At 42.1% G+C, this 27988-nt stretch overlaps 1 protein-coding gene across 4 annotated transcripts; it reads right to left on the bottom strand.

The window, feature by feature from the left end:
- Positions 1–680: 680 nt before the first annotated feature.
- Positions 681–27846, bottom strand: LOC121962950 (transmembrane protein 198-B-like). 4 transcript variants are annotated; one of them, XM_042513291.1, is made up of 6 exons: positions 27803–27818; positions 27457–27672; positions 6848–7113; positions 5430–6011; positions 4672–4874; positions 681–3821 (listed from the first exon to the last, which is right to left on the bottom strand). In XM_042513291.1, exons 3-6 carry the CDS (start codon positions 7002–7004, stop codon positions 3669–3671), a joined length of 1095 nt encoding a protein of 364 aa, XP_042369225.1. In that variant the 5' UTR covers positions 7005–7113; positions 27457–27672; positions 27803–27818; the 3' UTR covers positions 681–3668. The 4 variants fall into 4 exon arrangements, with proteins under 4 accessions (XP_042369225.1, XP_042369224.1, XP_042369227.1 ...); XM_042513290.1 differs by having other exon boundaries at positions 27457–27846; XM_042513293.1 differs by lacking the exons at positions 27457–27672; positions 27803–27818 and adding an exon at positions 19317–19418.
- Positions 27847–27988: the final 142 nt, after the last annotated feature.

Here is a 27988-nt window from a genome sequence, read left to right as displayed (position 1 = left end):
TTGTTTTGAAGAATTTTCTGGAGGGTCGGTATCAGAAGAACCAAGAAAAGGTCTGGATAAAAGATGAAAGAGGGAGTTTTTTTGCAATGTAAAGGCAAATTATTAAAATGACAACACTGAAAAGAGCGTTTTTAGCAAAAGGGCCTTTCAGACGGCCCACTAAGTAAAATATTCAGGTGCTGCATACACTTCCTGCTCTGCAATGTTAAATGTCACAGACAATCCTCTGCTTTTGCATCTCATTTTTTTAACCACAAAAAGTGTGCAAATGGATCCAAACCTACATAGAGAATGCTTACTTTTTTTCTTGCATTATGATTCTTCTTCTGGTTTCTTCCTCAAGGTCAAAGTTACTTTTTTGCCCAATCAGGAGCGTTATGGAGGATGAACTGTATGTGCGTGTGCTTATCAATAAAGGGACGCAGAGAGGACAGATAAAAAGAAGAGGATGGAGCGGGAGATTAAAAGGTGTCTGGAGATGAAGCGAGAGATAAGAGGGACGAGGTTGTGCGAGGTAGAAAATAAAGGAGACAGAGACAGGAGGGGGCTGCTGTCACGAGAGATAATCCCGTGTGACTTTCAAATATTATTTGCTAATAAAAGTAAAGTGGATTTCATGTTTCAGCCGATTGATTTCTGCGTGTCCTTGAGCTAAAAGACGACTCAAACACTTGATCGCATACAGGCCCATAGGAACACATGCTTTAATAATCATAACCATAATTCATGTTTTGTTGTTTTTTTAAAAGCATGGAGTTACTGGCCTACAATGATGACATTGCACTCTCCTTTACAGAACAGCTCGAGAAATAAATAAATCAGCAAATAAATATATCCCACTGGAAAAGAACAATTAAATTAGATTCCTAAGAAATAAACAGTTTAAATGAAATGATAAAATGGTCAAAATAACCCCCCAAAAAGTTAGTAAGTGCCGTGTTTTATGTACAAATTTCACATCGATGCACATGGAGGGGGTGGAGGGTGTTCGGTGGGAGCCAAAACGAAGCCTCGCAGGGCGGGTCGGGGACGGGACGGAGGGGTGAGATCATGCATTTCTGTTTCCCACGGATGAATAAAAACATACATTCACCCCCCTTCCCCCCATATTTGCTTGTTGTTCCTTTAAAAAAAAGGTAAAGACGATTACAAAGTATTCACATTTTCACTGGTGACAGAAATGTTATGTCGTCCCGAATAAAGAAAATCAATGCACATGATGGAACGAGTTGTTGGTTCTAAGTACAAGTTGGTATGGCCACTAGTCCACGCCTTTCATTCCAGCTCTCTAAACTTTAATTACACTGGCATCTCCGCCTGGACACACATTTTTAATGTCAATGATTAATTATCCTTTTAGTTTACACAAATCTACGGACCCCGACGTCCTCAAAGGTCAGATTTGTTTATCTTGTGTCATCATCTTGTCATCTTGTGTGCAAAAGATAATAACTATAATCTCTTAAGATATATTTTATCTTGTGAGAGAAAAGATATCTTGCGCAAACAAGATATTATTTCGTGTGAAGACGTTATCTATTTTTTGGGAAAAAGTGGGAAAAGAGTCCTCCTGTTCCCATAGGGCAATACAGTTATGTTCCATGTACAAGTTAATAACTTTTAGAAGTTATTGTCTTGTGCGAACAAGTAAAATTATCCTGTGGGTGCAAGTTATCACCTCTTGGGGATAAGTTGTTATTTTTTGGGAACAAGTCATCTTGTGCGGGCAAGATAATAACTCGTTCCCACAAGATAAACGTTATCTTATGGTATAAAAGTTATTTTGAGGGAGAAATTAATCTTGTCAGCACAAGATAATAACTTGTTCTGAAGACTTGTTTCTGAGAGACAATATCTTGTTTGCACAAGAATGTGCAAGACAATAATCTATTACCACAAGATAAAAATCATCTCGTTAGATAAAAGTTACTTGTAGGAGCAAGTTATTATCTATTGGGAACAAGTAATTGTGTGACCATAAGACAGTAAAAGTATCATGTGCATACAAGATAACAACTTATATAAGTTATCGTTTTGTGGGAAAAGGTTATTTTGTGGGAACAAGTCATCATGGCTCACAGGGTAAAAACGTGTTCCCACAAGACAAAGGTATCTGGTATGTACTTGTGTATCAAGATAATAACTTGTTCCCTAAAGATAGTAAAGTTATCATGTGCGTACAAGATAACAACAAGTCATCAAGTGCACACATAATAATAACTTGTTCCCACAAGACAGTAAAATGACCTTGTGCACACAACATAGAGACTTTTATCTTGTGAAAACAAGATCATTAACTTTAGGAGGGTACGGGCTCCGTACAAATGTGATCGTCCCAGAGAAGATTTCTAACTCTCATCGGTTTCTTCTGCACGTTTTTAAAGTGCTCAGATTTGGATTGCATTGCAGCACAAGAAGAAAACCTGACGAAAGTGCAAGTTTTACACAACGATAGATTGAACAAGTGACAGATATCTTAAATATCACTTCTCTACTCAGCCGCGTAAATAATCTCTTTGAGGACAGACAGTTTGCACAGCAGGGATGAAAATCAGGTTGTAAAATTATCGGGGATTGTTGTTTCTTTTTTAATGTGTTAAATCTCAGATGAGATGCCAGTGTACATGTGGCTTCCTTGCTGTCGGCTTGAAGCAAAACCTGCTCGTATATCCAGGCATCTGTTGAGACAACAAGCCAACTCGACTCCAACAACATGTTTTTACCCTGCTTGTTGTAGCTCCATGGCTCAAAAATCCTTCTGTGATCACATTTAATGCAAAGACAAGCCATCGATGGGAGATCTGCCAGTAACCCCCCTCCTGTTGCTGAGTGGTACAGTCCACAGAGGGGCAAGGCACCCGTTTAAACAGATTCCCCGGCCATCGGAGAGCAGTTTGACGCTTGAAGAAGTGTATCGTCCAGCACCAAGGGTGACAAAGGGTTACCCCCTTTAAATATTAAAGACGTCTCTTCCTGTTTCAAGGATTTGTGTGGTCTGGATGGCACAGAGATCAAATAAAAGATCCCGGTTTGCATTTGAGGGCCCTTACTTCCCTTTAGAGATGATCTTTGTTGGACGCCTACAGGCTGAGGAACAAGTTGCTTCGGCACCATCAGTTGAAAACGGCGGCAGCGGTAAAACAGCACGCTGAATGAGGGCGAAGTTGTATTTTGATTTTTCACTTTGAACCTGAGGCGGGTTAGCACGGAAACTGAGATCCCTGATCTGGTTTGACTTGAGACGGTGACAAACAGGCCGGGGCCAGGTACAGCGGGATGCTTCAGGTTTTCCAGGACCCTTTAGATTGTAGCTGCGGTGTGTGTTTGTGTAAGTGCATGCATGCATTTGTGCATTTGAATGACTGTGAAAAGAGGTCAACATGGCCTCTGCACCACACTGAGGGCTCCAGCAGGTGGCCGCAAGGAAAGCCGAGCTTGATAATCCAAAATTTAATTAGTAAAAGAGTTAAACATGTTTTGCATTTTGGGTAAATCCAGCCCTAAATATATTTTCATCCTCTCGGGGGTGTGGCTGAACCCAGATGATGTTTAAACCCTTCTGAACCCAGTGGTGGTTTGTGATGACACCTAGGTGGCGTAGTGACTGCAGAGTCATGGACCTCCCTGGCAGAGTGGCGTGCTCAGGCCTCCGGGAGGTGGAGGATTGGTCAGACACGTAGTGAAGGTCCTGCAGCTCCGGTGAGCGGCGCTGTGGAGCCGCAGTCATAGCCTACATCCACCACCGTGTGGGGTCCGCCGACCAGCCGGCTCGGGATGGGCTGCGCCTGCACCTGTCGGTCTCGGAAACTCTGAATGTAGCTCTGGATGGAGCAGAGATAGAGTTTGATTTAAAGATGAACGAAACGCATGAAAAGAACTAGAATTACCGCCTTGCAAGTGTAGTGTAGTGTGTGGCCAAATCTGAGGAAAATACCTCTAGATCGTCTTTAGATATCACGCTCAAGAGAACGAGACGGACACAAAGTCACTGAGTGCTGACATCCTTCCACAAAAATCGAATCAGTTTATCGAGTCTTAAATGGAAATTTGTGTCAAAGTTGATTTTCCTTAAAAGTGCTCGAGATATCAGATTTGAAAGAATAAGACAAATTCTAACCAGATCATTGTTGAGTCCAAGAGGACGAAGAAGAAATGTCCTCGAGGCATTTTTGAGATACATCGCATTTACAAGAATGGGATGTACGGATGGACAACCTGAAATCGTTACGCCTCCAGCCTCAGCTATCACCAGCACAACAGCAAAAGAAGAGGGAAAAGGGCAATCTGCCATTTTTTCCATCAAGATTTGCTAAAAGACGTTGCTGCCTTTATGGATCAAACACACAACCGAAGGACGATTATTTAAGACTGTAACAGTATATGTTCATTTTTCTTTCTTTTTTCTTTGTTTCTTTGTTGAAAGAGTTTTAACGGCAAACTGTGCAAAAGCTGAGATATCAGACAGGAACTTGATCTCACTGCACAAATGTTACAGCAAGAAAGTCAATTGTCACACGGATGATTGTCACCAAAATATATGCCAAAAAAAAACAGCGTTTTTAAACACCACAAAAAACACAAAATAATTGACCACACACACTGCAGGAAGCCTAAAGTTTAACAAAACAGAAAAAAGTAAAACAGCGGATGACGAAAAAATGAGTTCCTCACCGGCGAGAGGACGTCTGTGTCGTAGCGGCGGATAGGGTTGGGTTTGCGGCGGTAGGCGGGCTCAGGGTGAAGCTGCTTGGCCTGGTGATGATGGTGGGAGGAGGAGCCGTGCTGCTGCTTCTTCTTCTTCTTGTTGCGAAAGCGATCGTCCCGCTGACGAATCCGCATCACCTGCATCCTCCTCTGCTGCCGGCTGATGATCACTGAGGAGGACAGGGACAGAGGAGGAGATGCGGAATATTAATAATAATTTAATATTTTTGGAGATATTTAAGAATTTTGGCAATATTCTTTCTTGAAACCTTCTTCCTCCATCTTCATCATTTTTAAATATTTCTGGTAACGTTTTTAAAAAAACATTTCTTTTTCTATTTTAAATTAATTAATTTTTTTTTAGATTTTTTTTTTTCTTTTAAATTTTGGTGATTTTTTTTAAAGAAAATATGCCTACCAAACCTGCAGGCCCACTAAAATAAAATTGTTAACGTATCAAAATGATATTTTCAAATTTCCAACAGTCCTTAAATACATCATGTGGGACAAACACTTCATGCATTTTTCCCAAATCCCTTCGGGAGGCTCAAGGACGAAGGCTTTATCTATAAAACAATCCCGGCTGAGGCGTCAGACGCTCAGGCCTAATGATGCCTCCTCTCCACCATGACGTGCGCACAAAGCTCTGTACTTTTAAAACAGGAAGTTGAGGCAAATCAGACAGTTTATAGTTTAAGAGACTTGTTGCACAAAAAAATCCTCACCCTTGGTATGGGAGTATCCCTCAGCGGTCACCTTCCACTGCACCATGACACCCAGCAGGGTGAGGGCAGGCCACACCCCGAGCACCACCCATGTCAGCCAGCACACGGGCTTTCCAGGCGCCGCTTTCATCCGCTCGTACATGTACAGCACGAGCGCGAAGAGCTCTACGAAGTAGTCCAGCGCCACAGTGATGACCGCCGCTCCAAACACCGCCGTGGACAGCGTGGTAAAAAGGCGCTGCCACTGCAGGGTGAGCACGGCAAATAGCATGCCCAGGCCAAGCAGCACGCCCAGGGGCACCCAGACGGAGCGCGGCGGGCTGTCGGAAAGCTCCTCCATGCCCACCAGGGTGGCCACGGCCACCAGCAGGCCCAGCAGCAGGCCCACCATGAAGAGGCCCACGCTGCGAACCAGCATGGTGACCAGGCCGCAGAGCGTGCCGATGCCGAGGCCGATGCCAACCGAGGCCTCCACGCTCAGCTGGGTGTCCAGAACGCGCTCCTTGTAGCAGAGCATAAAGATGACGACAGAGCCGAACATCAGGCCCGTCAGGAACATCACTGCCTTGAAGCAGCGATAGCCTGAAAGAAGAAGAAACTGGAATTACCATCTTGCAGTTGTTTGCCTCCGCAAATCTCTGAAGTTGCATTTTGAGTTTTACGTCCACGTCTGTGAAAACACGAGTGCTTCACGCAAATCGTCCTCCGGGCATCACAGATGATCTATCAGGGGCTTTTGTAGGATCTGAGGACATTCGGGACTTAGCCCGGACCTCTGAAGAAAAAATAATTGCCCTTTTTTTTTTTTTTTTCTTTTAAATTTTTGGTGATTTTTTGGGAAAAAATCCTTCATGCATTCTTGATATATCACATAAGAATGAGACAGATTAAGTCACAATGACCTTGATCTCTGACCTATCATTACCAAAATTTAAGATAATTTTTTTAGGGGCATTTTCCCTTTATTCATAGGACAGCTGAAGAGATACAGGAAAGGTGAGATTGGGGGGATGGGGGGGGGCATGCAGGTACCTGGGTTAGCTAGAGGTCCCCCCTCATTGCCAAAATGTTCAGTCTGAGTGAACTTTTAATCCAAAATTTAAGAAATTCCCTCAATGCGTTTGTAAAATATCACGTTCAAGAGAATGGGACGGATGGACCCATGTCAGTGCGTATGAACGGACGAACAACCCGAAAACATAATGCCTCTGGCCACTGCAGCTTTCATCGGCACAGATGCATGAAAACATTTTTTTTTTGTTTTTACTTCTTATTTATTTAATATAAAAACATAAAGCACACAGCACAGAGGAGATGCTGACAGTATGCTTACACACTTATCATATCTTCAATGGTAACAGTATTCCACAGAATTCGGCATATGAATCAGAAATGAATCCGAAGGAACCGGGACTCACCAAAGAAGCAGTAGATGATGCCGAAGAGACAGCACATGGAGCAGACGACAGAGGGCACCACCTTGTAGCGGCCGCCGATGTCCTCGCAGCCGTCCAGGCGCTCGGGGCTCAGCTCCTGCTCGGGCTGCTCCAGCAGCATCTCCAGCGGGGTCGTCATGGTGAACAGGAGGAGACAGAGGGGAGGAGAGAGGAGGCGGAGGAGGAGATCAGGTGGGAGGCGAGGGACAGGGGAGGCTAGGGAGCACCAGACAGCCGCACGGTTTCACCTGTGGAAGGCGGGAACGAGAGAGAAGAGAGAGGGAAAGAGGGTTAGAAAACGCAAATCAGAGATCAGGACGAGTGACAAGTTTAACATATTCATATGCTGATTTATGAACAGAAAAAACTATATGAGGACAGTTTTTATTAAGAGATCAAAACCTTTAAATCACCTTAAATCAAAACACTTTCTGCAGACTACAACACCAACAATTGCTTTTTCCACTGTACTTTTAGGTACATATTGTAAAAATCAAATTTCCATGTTGTTTTTAAACAAATTTAAATTTCATGTTGTCTTGTAAAGCAAGGAAAGGTGCTCCGTATAACTGTGAAAGTATCAAAACAGCAAATCTTAGGAAGAATACACGCAGTCTGTATCCAGAAACTGTGCCTTTAAATGAGCCGTCAGGACTTCATCGAGGTTCCCTTTCTAATCCCGGCGATGGAGAGTCCTTGAATGAACCGCTCCGAAAAGTTTTCATAGTATTCAGTTCTTGCACCTGTTTCATTAGATGACAATAACTGAAGTTTGACAATAAATTCAGCTCATTAAATATCCAATCATCTATCTAAAACCCTATTTCGAACTGTCTGCACATTGATCACTGAGACCAGAGGTTGCCTGGACGATCATAAAATTGTTCATTTTTATTTTCTTTATCAGCTCCATGTGATTTAAATCTAACAGGCTAAACCATAAAAAAACACCAGCATGATCCAAAGGATCAACAGCAATGCCAGCGCACAAAACCGCTGTACTCTGTTAATAAAGTGGCTTTCAAATCTGCAGCAGTGTAAAACAGACTCCGTGCCCACACACACACACACACACACACACACACACACACATTTACACACAGTCTGGCATCCTCCCGATGGCGGAAACGGTGGATAATAATAGCTCAGATAACAGCGGGTGATGGAGCTGGGCGCACGAGGGCAATCAAAGCCTCTCGCTCTCTCCGCGTTTGATCAGGAGGCATTTAAGGGGAACAAGAAGCAGCGTCCTTCAGGCCACTCGAGCATAAAGCAAACACTTTTCTCTCACGGCTCTTTTCTCAGCAGTTCAGGCTTTCATCAATCATTCTGTCACATGGTGTCTGATGTCTGACTGTTCTCATATATAAAATAAATAATCTCATAGATTAGGGTTCTTATGGTCCTAGTGCTTCCTCCCAGACAAAAAACTTTGGTTTCTGTCATTGTTTCTTTAAATTGGACCTTTAATTTACTTATTTTGTTTTGGGTTTTTGCAGCCGAGTCACCAGAGAAAAATGCTGACATTATCTGTTTCTGTCCCAAAATTTAGCTGCGTTTCCTGCTACAATAGTGCCAAAAAATCTGTTGTTTTTCAACCATGACATTGCTGCCTTTCCTGCAGACAAAGTGCTACAAAAAGCAGTTGTTTTTTCACCAACACATCACTGCTTTCCCTGCCGAAATACTGCCACAAAAAGTGTTTGTTTTTTTACTTAGACAAAAGACGTCGCTGCTTTTCCATCCGGGATAGATCAGCAAAAATGGGTTCTGTCTTACAGATACATAACTGTGTTTCCTGCCAGAATAGTGCCACAAATGCGGTCATTTTTTAACCAAGATGTCAAGAAATGAGTTATTTTTCACTCTCTGTATTTTAAACTAAAACATGATCATTTCTTAAGCATAAACCAATGTTTTTTACCTAAACCTAAACATGTTAAGCACACTGAAATGTAAAGATTCAGCAGTTACACAGTGATGTGCAAATGTAACGTGGTCTGCAGAAACGTACAATACCAACATTTTTTCTGGTAATTGGGTTGGTTTTGAAACCACCTCTGCTCTAACTGCATGAGTCACATCTTTTTGTTTTGTGTCCTGCCCTGCAGTCTATTTCTCCTATTATTTTTGGGTCAATTTCCTATTGATAAAGTACTCTATCTGAAGTTACCTTTCTGTAGTTTCTAGCCACATTAAATATGTATCCATCTCTCCATTTTAATGCGTCCCCTGCAGCCAGTATCTCCATATTATGTCGACATGCACCAGATATTTCAGTTTTTGCTGTTATTGTAAAAAAGGCTTTTCACGCAGCTAATGAAAAATAACATTACACTAAAATTCCTGTTTGCGTGCAGCTGTGCATCCTCTGACCTGCATCAAATTCAGAATACTGTCATTCAGAATAAGAGGGGAGCATTAATGACGTGCTGTGATTATTCATCCATTGTTCAGCTACCTTAAGTGTCCTCATACTCTTTGTTTGTCTTCTCCCTCAGCTCTCACACACGAGCCCTTCCTTTCCTTTTGTTTCCTTCCCCACAAACTCGTCTGTATTCCAGTGATGTTCTTTGTCAACAGCACTTGGTAAATAAATTTGCCTCGACTTTATCCTTGTTTGCACCCAGCCTTGTTTGTCTTGCTAACGTCTGGCCGTGTACGGCTGTCAGGGACCTGCTACATCTCACCTCGTCCTTCAACTCGTTTCCTGCTGCTTTTCCTTCACATCTGTCCAAACCGTTCATCACTCAAGTTTTACCCTGCATACGAAGAAGCAAGAGCTTCATGCCGAACTTAAACGTACACTTTTATAAATGACACTGTAGGTCTACTCCTAATCTGTAAATGTCCACATAGCAACAACTTTTGCAAGACCTTTGGGCAGGGACACTTAACTTGCTTTGCTTAGAGGCCACTTTTGCAAAAATATAGCACGCCAGGGGCCTTTAGCAGCAGCTCCATACATGTTTCAAGGATTTTAGGACGTTTTTTTTTTTTATTTTAGGGCATATCTTGGATTTTAAGACATTTCTATGATTTTAGGACTTTTAAGTGTTTTAGGAAATTTTTATAATTTAAGGACATTTCAAGGATTTTCGAATGTTTCTATGATTTAGGGTGTTGCTACGATTTTAGTAAATTTCTATGATACATGAAATTTCTTGGATTTGAGGATGTTTCAAGGATTTTAGGACTTGTCTAAGATTTGGATATTTCTATAAATTTAGTAAATTTCTAGGATTTTAGGGAATTTCTTGGATCTTGGGATGTTTTTCAGATCTGCAGATGTTTCTAGGATTTTACAACATTTTGTAGGATTTCAGGACATTTCTCAGATTTTTGGACATTTTTAGGATTTTGGACATTAGGGTCTTATCTAGGACCTCTGTCGGGGTGTGTTGGATCCTCCACTGGCACTTTTCTTTATCAACAAGCTCAATTTTGATCCTGTTTTATGCACTCTGGCGTGTTATGGATACTAAAAGTACAAAAACATTTCCCGAAGTGGATCACTTTATTTTTTTATTGTAAATTAAAAACTGTTTGGGGCAACCCGGCAACCTATCAGGGGCCAGATTTGGCCCGTGGGCCGTCAGTTGAGTATCACTCTCTTAGAAAAATACTGAGACACTGAAAGACACGAAGCTAAAGGGACAAATAGATCATGTTTTATGCACCACTGTTACATTAAAAAAAGTGCATATAAGGTTAAATAAAAAATGCTGTCTTTGTCTCTCCATCCTTTCCTCTTTTACTTCCTTCCCACGCCTCTTCCGTCCTCCCTCCTCCCCCTCTGGCCGTGTTTGTTCCCTCCATCTCGGGGTGAGTTGAGTCCGACTGTGGAGGGTTTCTGGGTCAGAGGTGCTTATGCAACTCCTGTCTGGGGAACTTTGCTCTGATATTCATGAGCTCCCCCAGCCCTCTCTCCTCTTTTCTTTCCTTCTCCCTCACATCCTTCCTTCAGTACTTTTTCCTCCTCTCAATCATCTGCTGAGTCAGATGCAACTACTTGTCATCCTCCCTTTGTCCCTCTCTTTACTCATGGCTTTCTTCGCTCCCTTTCCTACCTCGGTCTCTGGTTCATGACCTCTCAGAGGGTCATGAAGGGGTGGATGAAACACGAGCACACAGATGGGCACACACAGCTGTCAATCATGTCAACCAACGTCCTTTTTATAATATCAAATAACTAATTACAACCAAAGTTATCAGGAAACCGGACACTTGGTGCCACACACCTTACACCTTATACATCATGTACCGAAACTTCAGGAAGGTATGTCAGTAAGAAATATAAAATACCATCAAAGCACAAACATAAATGTAAAAAGCATAACTTGTGGCTTCGGGGTGAGTCACATGGTCTAACTGTTTCTTGGTAAACAAAAGCCAAAGCGTAGTTATAAAGAGCGTCGTCCTCATGACACCCCGCACTGCAGTCAGAAGCACTGAGCCGATGGATAAACAGCACATTTCTTCCCCATCAACAGATTTCTTGCATCCCTGACACACTGACACTCTCTTCAGTCCGTTTATAGAGACAGATAATTGTGGCGTGTTGTAAAAATGTGAAAATATTTTCATAAAAACTGTACTACAGTACCACTCAAAGGCAAACTGATGGCATTTGTGAGCAGCCTCACTTGATTCGTGCAGCAAAAAGACTAAATGCAGAAAAAAAAGTGTACATCAACTATTGTTTCAGTGTGAATGTGCATTTGCATCAGAACAGTCATAATAGGAAGGCTAGAAGAGGCTGATGAGTTGTGCTACAAAGACCAAAAAAATGTCTGTAGAACAAACTCAGAGACACACACACACACACACACACACACACACACACACACACACTTACACTCACTTTTTGTACATTTTCATCCAGACATGTCATATTAATAATCATCTTTTGGTGGAGGATTAGCAGGTCGCTGCCAAGTGACCCGTGTGTGTGTGTGTGTGTAAGCATTAAGCCGTTTTGTACCGCAGATCAAAAACGTGCAGTTTTTATGTTTGCAGACGGATCATCCTCTGCAAAAAAAGAGAAAAAAAAAAGCAAACGGCAGAGGAGTTTCTTCTTCTGCTGTCCCAATCAGCAACAACAAAAACAACAACAACACAAACAGTTCTCCTCCTCCTCTCGCCCTGCTTCCTGTCTGTTGCCACGACAACCAAGAGATGCTGACAACCCAGCCGGCAGTCGGCCCTGGTCCAAAGCCTGACCAATGGAAGCGCAGCTTAAACTCCCATAGCAACAGCAGGAGAGCCAATCAGTGGCCCCGACTGTTCCCTCTGAGTGTGCTCATATACATCAGTGTGTGTGTGTGTGTGTGTGTGTGTGTGTGTGTGTGTGTGTGTGTATTATAAAAGCCAATTCTGCTCCTATAGAAATTCCCCTTTCAATCATAAATGAAATATTAATAATTAATTTTAATAACAATATGAAATGTTTGTCTATTTACCCTACAAGATGTAAACATGTCTGACAAATGCCGATAAGTTACCAGAACGATGTCTTAAAATTGCTTTTTCGATCCTTACAAAATCAAGAATTTAATTTGTGAAATAAAGCAAAGTGACCCAGATATGCAGCAACGTGCCAACAATGGTGAGGAAGAGCAGGACTGGTAGTGAATGATAATGGGTGAAAACAATGTGGGTTTATGTTTTTAAGAACAACAGGCATTGCTTATGTTCTACGAGGGAGGAAATGCGTTCTAGACAATGGACAAAATGAATTTTTAGAAAGCAAGACTGCATGTAAAAAGAAAACTTCCCCAGTTTAAGTGTTTGCTGCATGTTGTTCCATCATCGTTTTCCTGTGAGCTCTCCAATAAAAGCATAAAATGCCCCCCAAAATAATAAAAAGCTCATGTCATAATGTCACGTCATTATGCCGCTTCACCGTTCTCTATAAAAGGTACGATGACAGAACAGCGGGACTTTAAGTTGATAGTGATAGTAACAATGCTGAATTGATATCTGTGTAAAAGGACAGCTGGCAGTACCGGACGAGTAGACATTTTGACATTTTTGGTATTTTTTGTTGCAGTTGGCAGCAAAGAAGAACAGCAGCTGAAAATGTCCACAAATATGGGAAACAATGACGTCCAGCAGCCGCACGTCTTGTGAGCAAAGGACGAAATCAGCTCAGATAATCAATCAGAAAATCAGCCATCACCTCTGAAAAACCCACCGCACGACGAAAATTTACGTCCAATGTTAGACTGAATTTTCAAGTCCAACAAAATAAAATTCAGACTGATTTCAGAGACAGAATTCAAAATATATATTGAACTCTCCTCGACAGCGTCTCTCTGTCGGCCAAATTTACTCTGTATGGGGCTGGTGATCTGAATTCAGAGTAAAGAATCTCCTCGTCTCTATGCAATAAACGTTTTTTATAACGGTTTCGTTGGACAGTGAGCAGATCAGTCCTCTGTGTTAAAAGACAACTAAAATGTCTTTTCTCTCATTGTCTAAATATTGACAAAAAAATCTCCCAAAACACATGACAGAAAATGCAGTTTAACCTGGTTTGAGGATCATTCAGTAAGACCCAGACACACTGACACAGAAGCTCAGCCAACTTCAGCGCTGACATCATCAGATTTAACTCGACAGCGGCGGCTGGAAAGAGAGACAAAGTCTTTCCATGAATAAAGAAAAGGATGTCTATGAATACTCAGAGAACGCACGCTGGCTGAGAACCACCGCTGCATCACGTTTGACCACAACGGCTCAGCTCCTTTTAACACCATCCACTAGTCCTTTTAATTTTAACGGTGCATTACTTTACATAACTGCTGACAAGATGCAAAAGCACAACCGGCTCAAAAATATAAAAAATAAAATGCCATAAAAAAAGTAAAAATAAAATTGCCATTCGAGGTACAGTATGTTTTTTTTTTTTTTACTACCTCAAAAAAGAACAGAGAGGAAAGCCTGTTAAAAGCCTAAAGTGAATTCATTAACTCAAAATTATTAAATTCACTGTAATGCAATGAAAGCAGCAAATCTTTACATTTAAGAACCTGGATATACCACATTTTTGCATGAAAAATGATAAATTAATTACTGAAATAGTTGCTGGTTACGTTTCTGTCTAACGAATAGTTCAACCAAATATCCAATAAAAAATGTTAGAATTATAAAATCTCTGCAAACCACAGATAAGTTACATTTTTATATCATTACGTAGCAGATACACTGAAACTTTCAATAACACTGCAGTTGACTTGGTTAATCTCGGCACAAAAACCACTTGGTCATGGTTCAGAAAAGATCATGTTTTGGCTTAAAATACCCAGTTTTGGTAACACAACCCCCTCCACCTCCAGATGACAAGGTCAGCTCATGCACAGCGTCACTTTACAAAAGGTGATTATGTGTAAAAACATAAAAATGTCACAAATTCATGGTTTTCAGAATCATTTCTGGCAACTGGGCTGAATATTAATTAACTGACTGATCTTTTCAGCTGCACTTAAATGTACTTTCTGCTCCTGTGATCGTGTTTTACAAGATATAAAAAGAATTTTGTTTCCACTAAATAACACAGGCAGAGGAGGGAGACATGATTCATTTTGCATTCATGCATCGTAATGAGCTCCGTCCCAGACGGGGAGATGTCTGCAGATGTAAACTGTGAGCACTATCACTACCTCATTTGACTTTACTCTTTGTTGAGTGTGACCCTGTTAGAAGAATCAAAGATAAATTCACTGTCTGTGTGTTTGATGTCATTTTCTGTGGCACATTCACAAGTCTACTGATCATTAAGACTCAGGGGAAAATTCATAAAAGGATCGCTAAACTTAAAATCAAATAAGACAAAAAGAAACCATGAAATTCTAAAACCTCCTGCAAAGGTTGAAACGCGCCCCTAACTACACTGTCCAACAAACAGAGACACAAAATGACCTAAAAGAGACAGAAAATGGCCCAAAAATATTACCTCAAAGAGACCCAAATGGCCAAAAAAGAGAAAACTACCTCAAATACACACAAAATGACCAAAAAGCTCACAAAATTACCTCGAAGAGATACAAAACAACCAAAAAAGACCTAAAAGAAAGATAAATGGCCTAGAAAATACGAGGAATTACCCAAAAGAGTTACAAAATGACCAAAAAGATACAAATTTACTTCAAAAATACACAACTACTAAAAGACACAACAGCCAAGACACAAAGTGGTCAAAAAACTAGAAATTACTTTAAAGAAACACAATATGACAAGAAAAAGACACAAAATTACCTCAGCGACACAAAACAACCAAATAAGACAAAACTACCACAAACACAATCCGACCAAAAAAAAGAAAGACATGAAATGACCTGAAAGATACAAAATGATCAAAACAGTCATAGAATGACCTCAAAGACACAGAAAACAACTACAAAGAGACACAAAAATACCTCAAAGAGACATAAAATTGCTACAGAGACAAACAAACATACCTCAAAGAGACAGAAGACCACGAAGAGACATAAAAGTACCTCAAAGAAACACAAAATGACTACAAAGACACAAAAAAGTACCTCAAAGAGACAAAAATGACTACAAAGACACAAAAAGTACCTCAAAGAGACAAAAAGACACAAAAGTACCTCAAAGAGACACAAGAAGACCACAAGAGACAAAACAACAACAAAGAGAGGCGTAAAACCTTGTGCACGTCTGTGCCCGGAGCCCCGCCGCCCCATGGTCTCCCCATGTTTGCGCTGTAATACCGTTAAAGAAAACTCTTCTGCAGAAAGCGCCTACTATAGATGCAGCATTCACTGCGCGGCTGTGATCCGTCCTTTGTGAATAAGCGTTTTTTCTGTTTCAAATGTGCTAATTTCAGTTTGTGTTCAGAGCGCAGACGGCTGTGTAGGTTTCATAACCCTGTGATTCACGAAATCTGTTCATGATGCATTCGTTTAAAAAACTCTTTTGTTCCAAATTCTCCTCTTCTCTTCTGTTTGGTGATAAAGGCTTCTCTCCAGAGAAGCAGCAGAGAAAACATATTCACCAGTAAGACAACATTCATGCTTTTATGCTGCACTCTTTCCATTAGTTCAGCTTTAGTTTCATTCATTCAAACAAGCTCACAAAGCTGTCCTTTCTGCTGCGCTCACGTGAAAAAACATCTGACGAGAGACACTCTTTAGGCTTTGAATTATCAACAACTTTATCCACATTACAAATTTGATTTTATGACAACACAGCTTATTAAGATGCATATTTCAGCAGTGTGTGTGTGAGTGTGTGTGTGTGACACCCAGACGTGTTAATCCTCTCAGGATTCATTCATCTAATATCTGCACATATAGACTCAACATTTGACTCTTTTACCATCTTTGCCTCCGTCTTTTCTTGCACATCAACTGACCATCCTTGAGTGTTTTGGAAAAGCTGGGAACTATTTGTGCAGTAGGGTTTGACATTTAAGAGCTCTGACGAAGCAAAACTGCAAAATGACCATAAAAATCTCTTTCCGCTCTGAACGCGGAGGATGGTGTTACACGAGTTCTCAAAAAACCATCTGCATAACTCTACAAGTGGCTCAACTGTTGATGCGTCACGCAACAGATTTCTCCGACATGAAAACGACAACAACGTGACTGCATGTGTGTCACGCCTTGGTTACGGTGAGTAACAGCGGGACGGGAGCGATATGACACAACTAACCAGCATGACTGTTCCCGGACCTGCCGCTGGGACAGGATCCACGCGGGCCAAGAATAACTTTGAGACAGAGCACCAGATTCTGAACACGTTGTTCCTCAAAGCAGGACAAATAGTTCAGAAAACTCCACGTGAATGTCTCTGAACGTGCACGTTTGATTATGTGCAGACAGTTCAAATCTTGAGATCATAGAAAGGGACAAAGAGGAAGAGTTTTTCTAATTTTCCAACTTTCCCGTCAGCTAAAGCAGGATTGGAATAAAGAAAGAAGGAAGCAAAGATGGAAGGAGGAAAGGAGGACAGTAAAAAAACAAGGAAAACTTCAAAAATGGAAACACAAAAAGAAATTTAGTGAAGAAAAGCAGAAATTCTCCCACAGTGGGAAAACAACGTAGAAACGCCTGAAAAAGTTAGTGATGTTTCTTGTCTAAAAAAGACAGAATTACACAATTTTTTCACAGCAAGAACTTGCAAAAACAGAATTTATCATTGGACTTTCATATTTCCAATGGTCGTAAAAAACAATATGTGGGACAAAAGCTTCTGTCAGGAAAAAACACGTAACCAAATCTGAGCTTAAATTACTGATATTTCTTCAAAATCACTTTATTCAACGTCAAATTTAAATTGTGGTCAAAACCATTTACAGAATGAAAGTGAGTGAAAATGACTTCTTTCAACTCCAGGATTTTGTCTTCAATGTTTCACTTTAAAACATTAAAGGGTCAGTTTAAAAAAAAAAATCTAACAACTCATTTGTGGTGGATGGTTGGTCAGAAATTTTCCCCAAGTCACCCAGAATAAATAAATAAAGAGCAGTCCCTTAAATTTAATTCAAAAATATTTTGAGTTTAGAAACTTTCATTTTAGCGATATAATAATGAGGCTGCATATAAGTGATGGAGATTTTTTAAACTATGAGCATGAGCAAAAAGAGAAAGGGGGAGGTGAAGTGAAAGAGAGGAGAGAGAGAAAGGAGAGGAAAGAAAAACCGCCAGTGGCCTTCCCACCATGTCGTGTTACGCAACAGCCTCATAATGCATTACTCACTGCGCTTCAGCCTCTTTGCATTGGCAACCATTCCCATGATTCAAAACAAGGACAAACACAAACATCCCCGTGTTCGAAATATTTCTGTGCAGGCGGGAAAAAACTGCTCATAAAAACATACAAACTGTTCCTTTAGAGTTTCTTTCTTCTTACAAGGCTGCAAAATTAACAGATTTTTATGTTTTTATGATGGCTGCAAATAACAAATCTTTCATCAGTGACTCATACCGCAGTTTTTTTCTCAGTCGGTTTTATTTTGGTTACTGATCTCACCGTGAGTCAAATGAAGGAGCACTAACAGGTAAAATTAACATTTATTAACGACTGTTCTTATTTAGACCAGACAAAAATCCATCTGACTGCTAATATCATCACTGGTGCCAAAATAATCAGCTGACTAATCAATAAGCTGATTTACAGAAAACAAGGAAGTAACTGATTTTGTTGATTATTATTTGAAAAAAAGGAAATATTGTGGAGTTCGAGCTTCTTAACTGTGTCGTTTTGCTTCTTTTCTTCAGCTTGAGTGATGATAAATGTAATATTTTGGGATTCTGGATGTTTGATGATGCCACACTTTGACTTTTGGACATTGTGACGGGCATTTATTGGTAGAAATTTAAAGTTGCAACCTTAAATTCTGAACGACAAATCAAGTTGTGCCTCTTTTGAGAATATATATAACTAAATTCACAAGGCTGAGCAGCTCGTTTTAGTAAACTTTAAGCGCACAGACAAAGTTTGGATGTCTTGATGCAAAATAAGGTGAGTCCAAACTGTGCTGAAAGCCAGAAATGATGCTTTTAAGATAAAATATGTAAATTTTCCTGAGTAAAATGACTAAAAACGACTAAACCTGTGTTATATATTTTGTTGCATTATGTACTTACATTATCCCAAATGCTGCCAGTCTGTCGTTCGCTGTCGCCTGAAGGTCACGTCAGATTCCCTTTGAGCATAAACTGACTGTTTATCTAGTTTTAAGTCATATTTTTACGATACACTTTGTAGATTTCAACTTTTTTAACTTAATGTTTAACCAGGTAACAAATTTTAGTCATACGATGTCTGAATCTTTAGTAATCAAAGAAACAAACTGTGCAAATGTTAGTGGAAGCTCGGCTGCAGCTCGTGCTAAGCCAATCTGCACGAGCGAAAAACTGATTTCTGACATAAAACTGCTTTAAATGACGAAATCTGTTTGTTTTGGAGAGGAAGAGACCTCTGCGGACGATTCAGATCACAGTAAAAAACTCCGAAAAATCTGTATCTTAAGTTATTAGAGGAAAAAGCTGAGCACATGTTAGCAGCAGCTCAGCTCCAGCCACTGCTGCGCCAAACAGCATGGGACAATCACTGTTTTTTTTACCTGAGACTGCTTTATTCAGCGCTTTTACAGATTTTAATCACCTGGTCCTTTTGTTTTGGAGAGGAAGAGACCTCTGCGGATGATTCGGCTCCCGGTAAAAACCTCCTGACACTGTAGGAATTCTAACCAGGAGAAACGAAAGAAAAGCTCCGTCTTCTGTCATTGTTTTGAGTGAGAAAACCCTGGCAGCAGAAAATGGCATGTTGCAAGCTTAAAACAAAGAAACACTTCCTAAAATCCTTCATATGAAGAACTGATTTTTGTAAAATGATGATGAATCACTGCTCAGCCCTACATCAGGTTTACATCACCGCTCTGATCTGGAGAATTAAGTCTGCTCCTCTCTCCGTCACTGACCTGAGAAATCTGCCGGTTCAGCCGAGGCTGCATCGTGTCCTCGTCCAACCACCTCTCCACCTCTGCTCTGCTTTGTGTCTGAACCGTCTGAGCGCCGGCACTTTGATGAGAAAAGCAGCCGGATGATGCAGACGGACCTCACTCTGTCTCTCAGTGTTGTTCACGAGCCATCCAAGGTAACAGGCTGGTGGGTGAGCTGCCAAAAACAGGCCCGCTCATGACGAGATCAGAGCGAGCTGCCAGCGTCCCGCCGCTCGTGTGTGTCACCGGTTTACATGTCGGCTTCCGGGAAGAGAGAGGTTGTTGTCGTCAATCGTCCTGCCGATAACCTGGCACGCCAAGCGGCGGTCCCTCTGCACATGTCAATCAATAGTGGCCGGGGATGAGGGGGAAACGTGACCGTGTGCAGGGGAGCATCTGGTCGTTTGTGGCAGGATCGTTGCATGTATGTATGTGTGTCATCACGTGTCTCAGTCAGACAAGAGGACATGGACAGGACGCAGGTCAGACCGGTGAGGACAGCACCGGACAATGCTGAAGACAAGATGGAGGAATTCTGCTTTCCAGGGAATGATGGAAGTTCCCAAATGTAACCCAGTTTTTGGTTTTCTGTTTAATGTGAGATATTAGGACATTTCCCAGAGTTTAGGACGTTTCTCTGATTTTAGGACGTATCTTGAATAATAGGATGTTTCTAGGATTTTACGATGTTTTGAGGATTTTAGGACATCAGGGTCTTTGCTGAAACCTTTGTCGAGGGGTGTGGGGGATCCTCCACTGGCACTTTTTGATAAACAAGCTCTTTTTGATGCTGTTTTACGCACTCTGGCACCTTATGAATACTAAAATTACAAAAACAGTTCCCAGTGTGAATCACTTGGGGTGTTTTTTGTAAATTGGAAAATGGTTGAGAGGCCATCCTGCAGCCTCTCAGGGGCCGGATTTGGCCCGTGGGCTGCAGTTTGTTCACTGATATCGAGCTTTGAAAGTGCGGCAGCTACTACAGTATGTGGGAGTCTGATGTTGTGCAACAGGTGACGACATCTGCTCAGGACAGATTTCAGCAACAAGCACTGAACAAAAGCTCAACTGTCAAAATGCAAAAAACAAACCGAAACCATCTTAAAAGCAGAAATAATTATTTCTCAAGAAAAAGGTAAAACTTTACGGGAAGCAGGTGAGTCACAGATGACTCACATGACTTTTTCACAGAACAAGACATTACGTGACATGATTATTAGCGCAGCAGCTGACGGCTCTCACCCACAAACACCCTCACCGCTTCGAGAGATCAGGCACGACGGGCGACCGCCAAGAGGCCGAGGCGTTCTCACACCTCCTCAGACACTCAGCGAGCAGGTTACATAAGGCTGAGAGGGAATCTGCTGCTCCAGTTAGGAGAACCACGTGTGGCTGCTGGCTGTCATTTCCTCTGATTGGACAGAATGTGGAGAATCTGCTGATGGGGAAGCAGCGAGGAGCGGAGGAGAGGAGGAGAGGAGGAGAGGGGGAGGAGGAGGAGAGGAGGAGGAGGAGGAGGAGGAGGACACTGAGGTCTTTGTCCTTGTTAGACTCTGTTTTCACCTCAACAGACAGCTGAGAGGGCAGTGGCAAACCCGTGCCTCCAGACAAACTATTTCAGTCTAGAAAAAGGTCGGAAAATAATCACAAGATCCCACAGCTCAGCGTGTGACCAACACACCAAAATTTAAAGACGTTCGGTTTACGACAACACTGCAAAAAAGGCTGCGTACAAAAGGTGAACTAGGAGCAACTTTTCCCGCAAACAATGCAACATTATCCAGCAATGCAACTATCAATACGCAATACTTAATACTAATACTTACTAAAACCGTATAAACTCTTTAATCGGACTAGAAATCAACCAAACACTATTTCCAAACGCAAAGTCCCGGTTTTAAATCTGTCTCATCGTATTTTAAACTACTCCACAGCGTTTCGGCATCTGATAAATCTGTGAATTTATGGATGTGTTACTTAAGCTGAACCTCATGCATCCTACTTCCAAATTTACAAAAGTCAAGCATCAGCAGGGTATTCCACACATCCATGATTAAAACGTCTGCTGCCAAAATTAGACTTCCTATTTTTGGAGTGCCCTTTGACCTTATAGCACCAGTTAGGTAGGCAGTGACGCAATCTGAACACAAGAGGTCAGCTGGAGGTGCGTGATGGACAGAGTGAACGGCGATGTGTCTTGGCTGTCCGCCTGTGTTCGGATCACTAAAATGCGCAATACCACGTAATGCATTAACCATTTAAATACTGAGAACATAAGCTTCATTACTTTCCAAAAATTAGCAAGAAATTAGTAAAAGAAATTATGAGAAAAGTACCTAAAAAATTAGCTTAAGAAAAAACAAAAGACACTTAGACACTAGACATTTTTCCAAGCTTTTAAAAAAAACGTTTTTCTTAATCTACCAATTTACTGCACTGTATATTTATTCATTTATTTATGTAGTTATTAATATATTTGAATATCTTTATATTTGATCTTTGCCAAGCAGTTTGACTTCATCAGGCTCAGGGATAAAAAGCAGTTTAATCGTCTTCGCGCTGATCGCTTGTCATCAGTCTCAGCTCCCATCGATAATCCCTGTTTGTATCTGTGTGGTCTGCTCGCCGCAGACATAAACATAATGAGATTCGACCGACCGTTGTGCGGCTGGAGTCCAGGTCGGGATTAGCAGCAGCCTTTTGCAAACACACACTATCGTCACTAACATCATCATTTTTCACACACAGGTTCCTGTCAGGTGTCACCGGACCTGCAGCAGCACGTTTGATTCGTGCATAACCGCCACCCTCGGACAATAAAGGCTGCTCTATGTCTTAATCCTGCTGCTCTGTATGACTGAGCACCCCCCAACCAGCTCTCTGTTTTTCCCGTCCGCCGGCGCCCTGAGGGAGCCGCTCAGGAATATCAATGATGTTTGTTCCCATGGAGGAGAGACGAAACGCTCAGTTAGAGATTCACAGGAGGAAACAACTGCTGAAAAATGTAAAAATCACATCAGCATTTCTATATTTGAGGTGTGATGTCGGGAAATCTGTGAGGTTTTACACCAAAGGTTCGAGAGAGGATGTGTGCTCCTGAATGTGACTGCGGTTTATTTTTAAAAGACTTTCCAGGCCTGAACTGTTTTCAAATGGGTATTTAACTTCTGATTCTTCCCTTCCCGTGACCTCACAGATTAATTTTGGCCAATTTAAAGCCTCAGATGGTTGGAGGATGGGACACATTTCTGCCTGTCCATCTGTCACATCCTCATTATGTGATTTAGGTGAACAAACAGCTCGTGTTCCAAACACAAAGTCACTGTATTCATGTGCACCAACGCCGATGGACACACTGCAACAAGTGTATGAAACAGGCGGTTTCTTCCTGTTCTCGAATGATTAGTAAACCAAACTATTGTTGGTGAAAACAGTTACCACATTAATCCAAAATAAAAAAGTGGACTGCAGCCCTAATTCTAATGCTACAAATCTGCAGCCTTCCTACTCTGCGCTAACAAATGATTGGTCCAAAATAAAAGATTGAGGGGTCAAAATCAAAAGAGTGAAAAGTAAAAGAGACTCCTTTAAAGGAAAGTTAAGAGTCCTTTCAAAGATTTTAATTTCTCCTCATGATTGTCTGGTTGGTGATTTCCACATAAAATTTCCCATCAAGTAAATAAACAGAAAGTATGTTGGACGGAGGTGTCTCGCCCCATCGTGCAAGCTAAAACACGACCAAAACATCCTCACAATCCTTGAGATAAACTCAAAGTCATATCCTGCCAAGAGGAAAACAAAACCAGCAAGAAGTGTCTGTAATCCCGCCGACACAGTGAACACAGGCGACCGCCAACAACCAACTCAAAACTATCAAATATCACCAGAATTTTTTGTTTTCTTCACATTATGTGTCAAAGTCAAACATGTTTTCCTGATTTATAGCTCATCAGATCAAAGTCTGCTGCAACACGTGCAGGAATAACCCATGATGCTCTCTGCTCGCCCTCAAATGCCACCTCCAATAACAGCGCGGCCCGTGTGATCACACAGCGGGGGGTCGAACCAATTATTTCTAGCTTCAATGCTTCAGAGAATAATGAAGTGCACAGCGGCAGCAGAAGTTTGAGCACTTTCATTTTTGCATTTCCAATAATCTGGTTTGACCTCTGTGCTGGCGAAGGTCGTGGAGGTGAAGCCACTGTTATTATTTTAGCTCAGCTGGTGCTTTTGTTTGTTCCTGCAGCTAAAAAGCAAAACGGTCACCCTCTCCAGCAGCGAGAGCTTGATGTGAAGGTGCTGGAAATGCAGCAAAGACCAGATTAATGGAGTTTTCCCTAAAATTCTGACTGATTTCTCTCAGTAAAATCAGCAGCTTTCATTTCACTCTCCTTGCTCGGCCTCTCTGCACCTGTCGGCTCCCACAACAAGCAGGAACACAGCGAACATCTGGCCGTCAGCCGCCTGCAGCTCTCCGCTCGCTGCCTCAGACTGGACACTAATTAGCCCGCGCCGGCGCTCATATCATCACTGCTGGGCCCTGAACGCCTCGCGGGAAACTCTGACATGCTTCCCGCAGATTCTCAGGACCGGCAAAAAAACACAGAGTGAGAAGACAACCTGTGTGTGTTTTCATCAACAGATGTTGCTCTCTATCAACGCCAAACTTCATCCTGTCTGCTCGGTCCATGTGGACGTGGAGGGACGTCGGACAGCTCAGTCGCTAGAAGAAAATGTTGGCATTATATGTTTCTGCAAACCACGAATATTTTGCATGTTTCATAAAGATCAGCCGAATGTTTCTGAAGTGAGCCGACTTTGTCATCAGGAGGTGGGGGGGTGGCAGATGCCACGCCTGCCAAGCTGCAGACCACTTTTCCAGACACCAACTAACAATAAAACTGGCTGTAATTACACGAGTCAATGCTGCGTTTCAGCCGTTTTTTAAGGCACTAAGCATTGGCGCTTTGTAGCGACTCATCGCTGTATTTCCTTTTTTGACAATGCCATGAAAAGTGGTTGACAGTAGTGGAGACATTGCTCCATTTACTGCCAGGATAGTGCCACAGAAAGTGGTCATTTCTCATCAAGACATCGCTGCGTTTCCTGCTGGAAAATGGCACAAAAAGCAGTTGTTTTCGTTAAAAGAGACATTGCTGTGTTTCCTGCCAAAAGAGTTGAATATAAAGCAGCTGATTTTTAGGAAGACATTAAGGCATTTCCTGCCACACTGTGGTTAAAAGTAAAGTTTCAAGGTTTTCACTACATAAAAATGTGCAAATGTAACATATCCGTGGTTTGCAGAAAAATACAATGCCAACATTTTTTCTGGCGACTGGACTGCATGAGAATATCTCTGCCAGCTGCTGCACAGAAATGCAATCAAAGATGATGCAAATATTCACTAAATCTGATCTCTCTCCTTTTAACAGAGCCAGCTGTAATAAACTGTAATGCCAAAAAAAGGTGTTTATATTATTGTTATCGTAAAGGGTAAATCTTGACAGAGATTTGAGGTTATGTCCTGATTTGAACTCAACCAAGAGTCTCAAGTGTAAAAGTGATGATTCAATAAGATGCACAAAGTGAAGCTGGACCTGCAGCCTGGATGGTTATGAGATCACAGTGAAGCTGCAGCAGCCGGAGAATAAATTCTTCCTTCCTTCACCAGACAGACAGGAGGGGAAGACGAGGACGAGGAGGGGAGACGGGGGTGAGGGAGGAAGCGAGCAGCACCACGCCGGAGATGTTGACCCAGTGGCGGATCCAAAGCGACGTGTTGTGGCATTTTCATTCCCCTGGCAGGCTGCGGAGCTCGAGCCGCGCCGCCTGACTGCACTGATAAGACGACGGCCTGACGCTCAGTGAATACACAAAGAGCCGGCTGAAGGTCTGCAGGGTTTGTATCAGGCAGCAGCTCCGAGTGTCTGAACACACTCTCACTGTTCTGTCACTTCAAACTAACACACGTCAGGAGTTCTGTTTGAGATGCCGTCTGCTCCTACATTTCCCAGAATGCATTTAAATGACCTACAGAGAGCAGGAATCCAGTGAACTTGGGTTATAGACAGAAAGAGTTTTAAAATTCATCGTGGTCTGTCTCCTGCCCCCCATGGGTCTTCTTGTCTGATTGATCTGTCCCTGAACGATGTGTCAAATCGCAGCATCAGAAAGCGAAAGATTTTTGAGAGACAGACGTACTTGAAATGCACTAAGGGTCCAAATGAAGAGAAGAAAAACTCGACTGCATTATGGGAAATGTAGGAGCCAGTGTACTTTGAATATTATCACCACTTTACCTTGCCATCAAACAAGGCAGTTTCCGGCAGAGAACTGAACTGAAATCGATACTTTTCTCTGCTCTCCTCAAAGCCAGACTCCATTGAGAAAAACAGGCATTTTACCGCGCTGAACACGAAAGCTGCCAGTCTACTGCTGCCTCTGTCGATACAATATCGATACATCGATACAAACTAACTAACTGATCCAAGCAGCAGCAGATCAGCACCTCTTGTATTCAGCAAATTAAAGTACGGGTGGGAAAGACCAGAAGTTCCCCAATATGATATTATCACAATACTTAGTATTTTAAATGTTTTGAGTTATGCTGAGTATTACGTTTTGGTGATATATTGCTATTTATTATTATTTTTTCAACGTCTGTAAGCCCCATTTACTCGGGACAAGTTTGAGAAACTGCCATCAGCTCCCAAACTCGTGAGCTTTCAGGAAAATTACAATCTATAAAGCTGTGAATACCACACTGAAAATGTGGACATCATCAACACTTAACCACGTAATTCAACTAAATCCAAAAGTAAACAAAATGACCCCAGAGATGCAGCACGCATCACGACATTCATGACGCACACACACAGATGCAGTTAGATTACGTGAGCAACCTGAAAACCTGAGAAACATCTTCACTTCCAATTTAAAAAAGCTGAATTCAAAGTTATCATGTGACGGAGGGTGTCTCCAACCTCCACTCGCCCAGAAGCAAAAACAGAAACACATTAGACTCCAAGTTTCTTCCAGGGCCTCTTCCAACTATCTAAGATAATCGACTTACAATAAAACAGAGGAAAGAGGAAAAACTTCACATGAATATTCGACACTTCTCGTCAGTCTTATCGATAAATCAGGCTACCACAGCCCTAATACCAGATTACAGTAGGTTTAAAGGTCCACTGTGTAGGATTTAGGAGGGATATATAGTCAGAAATAATAGAATGATGGAACAGAATATAATGTTGCTGCGCTAGTGGCTTGTCTGCAACATGCCAAACAGCACTGGAGAAACACAATGTGAAACTGCTTTATTCAGAATTCCTTCAGTGTTCATTGCTCGGGAAGTTTTTAGCAGAAGCCGAATTATCTGTGAAGGTGTCTTTTTCTCCAAAACACACGGACCAGGTGACTAAAACCAGTAAAAACACTGAATAACGCAGTTTCATGTTAAAAATCTGTGTTTCCTCAATGCTGTTTGGCACAACAGGAACTGGAGCTGAGCTGCCACTAACTTGATATTGATTTAAACTGGTATAAAACTGGATAAATCGGTAAAACACATACATACACCGCTTGTAACAAAAACATCATACTTATTTTCAGGTGATTTCACACTAAAGAAACTGTATTATGTATCATTTATGCCAGTATGATCCACAAATTCCTACACACTGTTTACTGGTTTGTTTGAGACCACTTCAGGGACATCTGGGAGAACTGAAACCACACACACACACACACACACACACACACACACACACACACACAAGCACGAATAAACACTCTCTGGTAAACACATCATTAATTCATCCGTCCATCCACAGATCTGCTCTAATGAGCAGCGATTCAGTCTGACAGGATGATCGACCCCGATGCGGCCATCCGGGTCAGACATCACCGCCCTCAGCATCCATCACACGGAGCCGGCTGACCTCAATTCATCCAGCACACCGCTGCTGCCTTCAGGAGCCCCCCTGCTGCTGTATGCACATGAACCTCCACGGTGTCTGACAGCAGGTGTGTGTGTGGTGTGTGTGTGTGTTTGTGCGTGTGTGTGTGTGAGAAAGAGACAAAAGAAACGCACCGTGCACGTTAATCATACACTCACCATCATCCCCGGCAGCCTGACGCGCCTCGTCCGCGCTCACATCACGGCAAAAGCAGCCTCCCGAGCCCCAAACACCGACCATTTTTGACGTGTTCTTCCCCGACTTGGGTGTATTCCAGTCGGTGTGGAGGTCCGTTTCTCCCCGGCAGCTTGCAGGGCGGTGGATCACCGACCTCACTGCTCCTCCATGGGGGGAAAACCCGCACATACACCGGGCTGGAAAAGAGCAAAAACCCGGGTTACATGCCGGATGAAAAGCAGAACTGTGCGTGCAGATTAGAGATAAAGTGTCGGAGCATGCAGGCTCCGGTGTGGACGGATGGATGGAGGATATGGAGCCTCTCACCGTGCGTCGGGTGAAGAAGGTGGCCTCCTCCGTCCGCTGCAAAAAATGACGAGTCCCGACTTGTTGAAGAGCTGCAGCTGGAAAATAAAAGTCAGGAAATTCAGCAGCGGCTCCTAGAGGCTGGGATTTTAAAATGCACAACAAAATACCTACAAAAACACACTAATACTTTACCATTTTTATTTA

Source organism: Plectropomus leopardus, chromosome 24 (assembly GCF_008729295.1).
Source record: "Plectropomus leopardus isolate mb chromosome 24, YSFRI_Pleo_2.0, whole genome shotgun sequence".
NCBI lineage: Eukaryota > Metazoa > Chordata > Actinopteri > Perciformes > Serranidae > Plectropomus > Plectropomus leopardus.
The sequence above is the reverse complement of the archived record's forward strand: the minus strand, read 5'-3'. Positions and strand labels throughout refer to the sequence as shown.

Excerpts from the sequence above, each read along its gene's own strand:
- LOC121962950 (XM_042513290.1), bottom strand. The coding sequence starts at position 7,004 with ATGACGACCCCGCTGGAGATGCTGCTGGAGCAGCCCGAGCAGGAGCTG. Across the intron at positions 6,012-6,847 it reads CATCATCTACTGCTTCTTTG|GCTATCGCTGCTTCAAGGCA; the intron begins GTGAGTCCCGGT and ends TTCTTCTTTCAG. Across the intron at positions 3,822-4,671 it reads ACACAGACGTCCTCTCGCCG|AGCTACATTCAGAGTTTCCG; the intron begins GTGAGGAACTCA and ends TGCTCCATCCAG.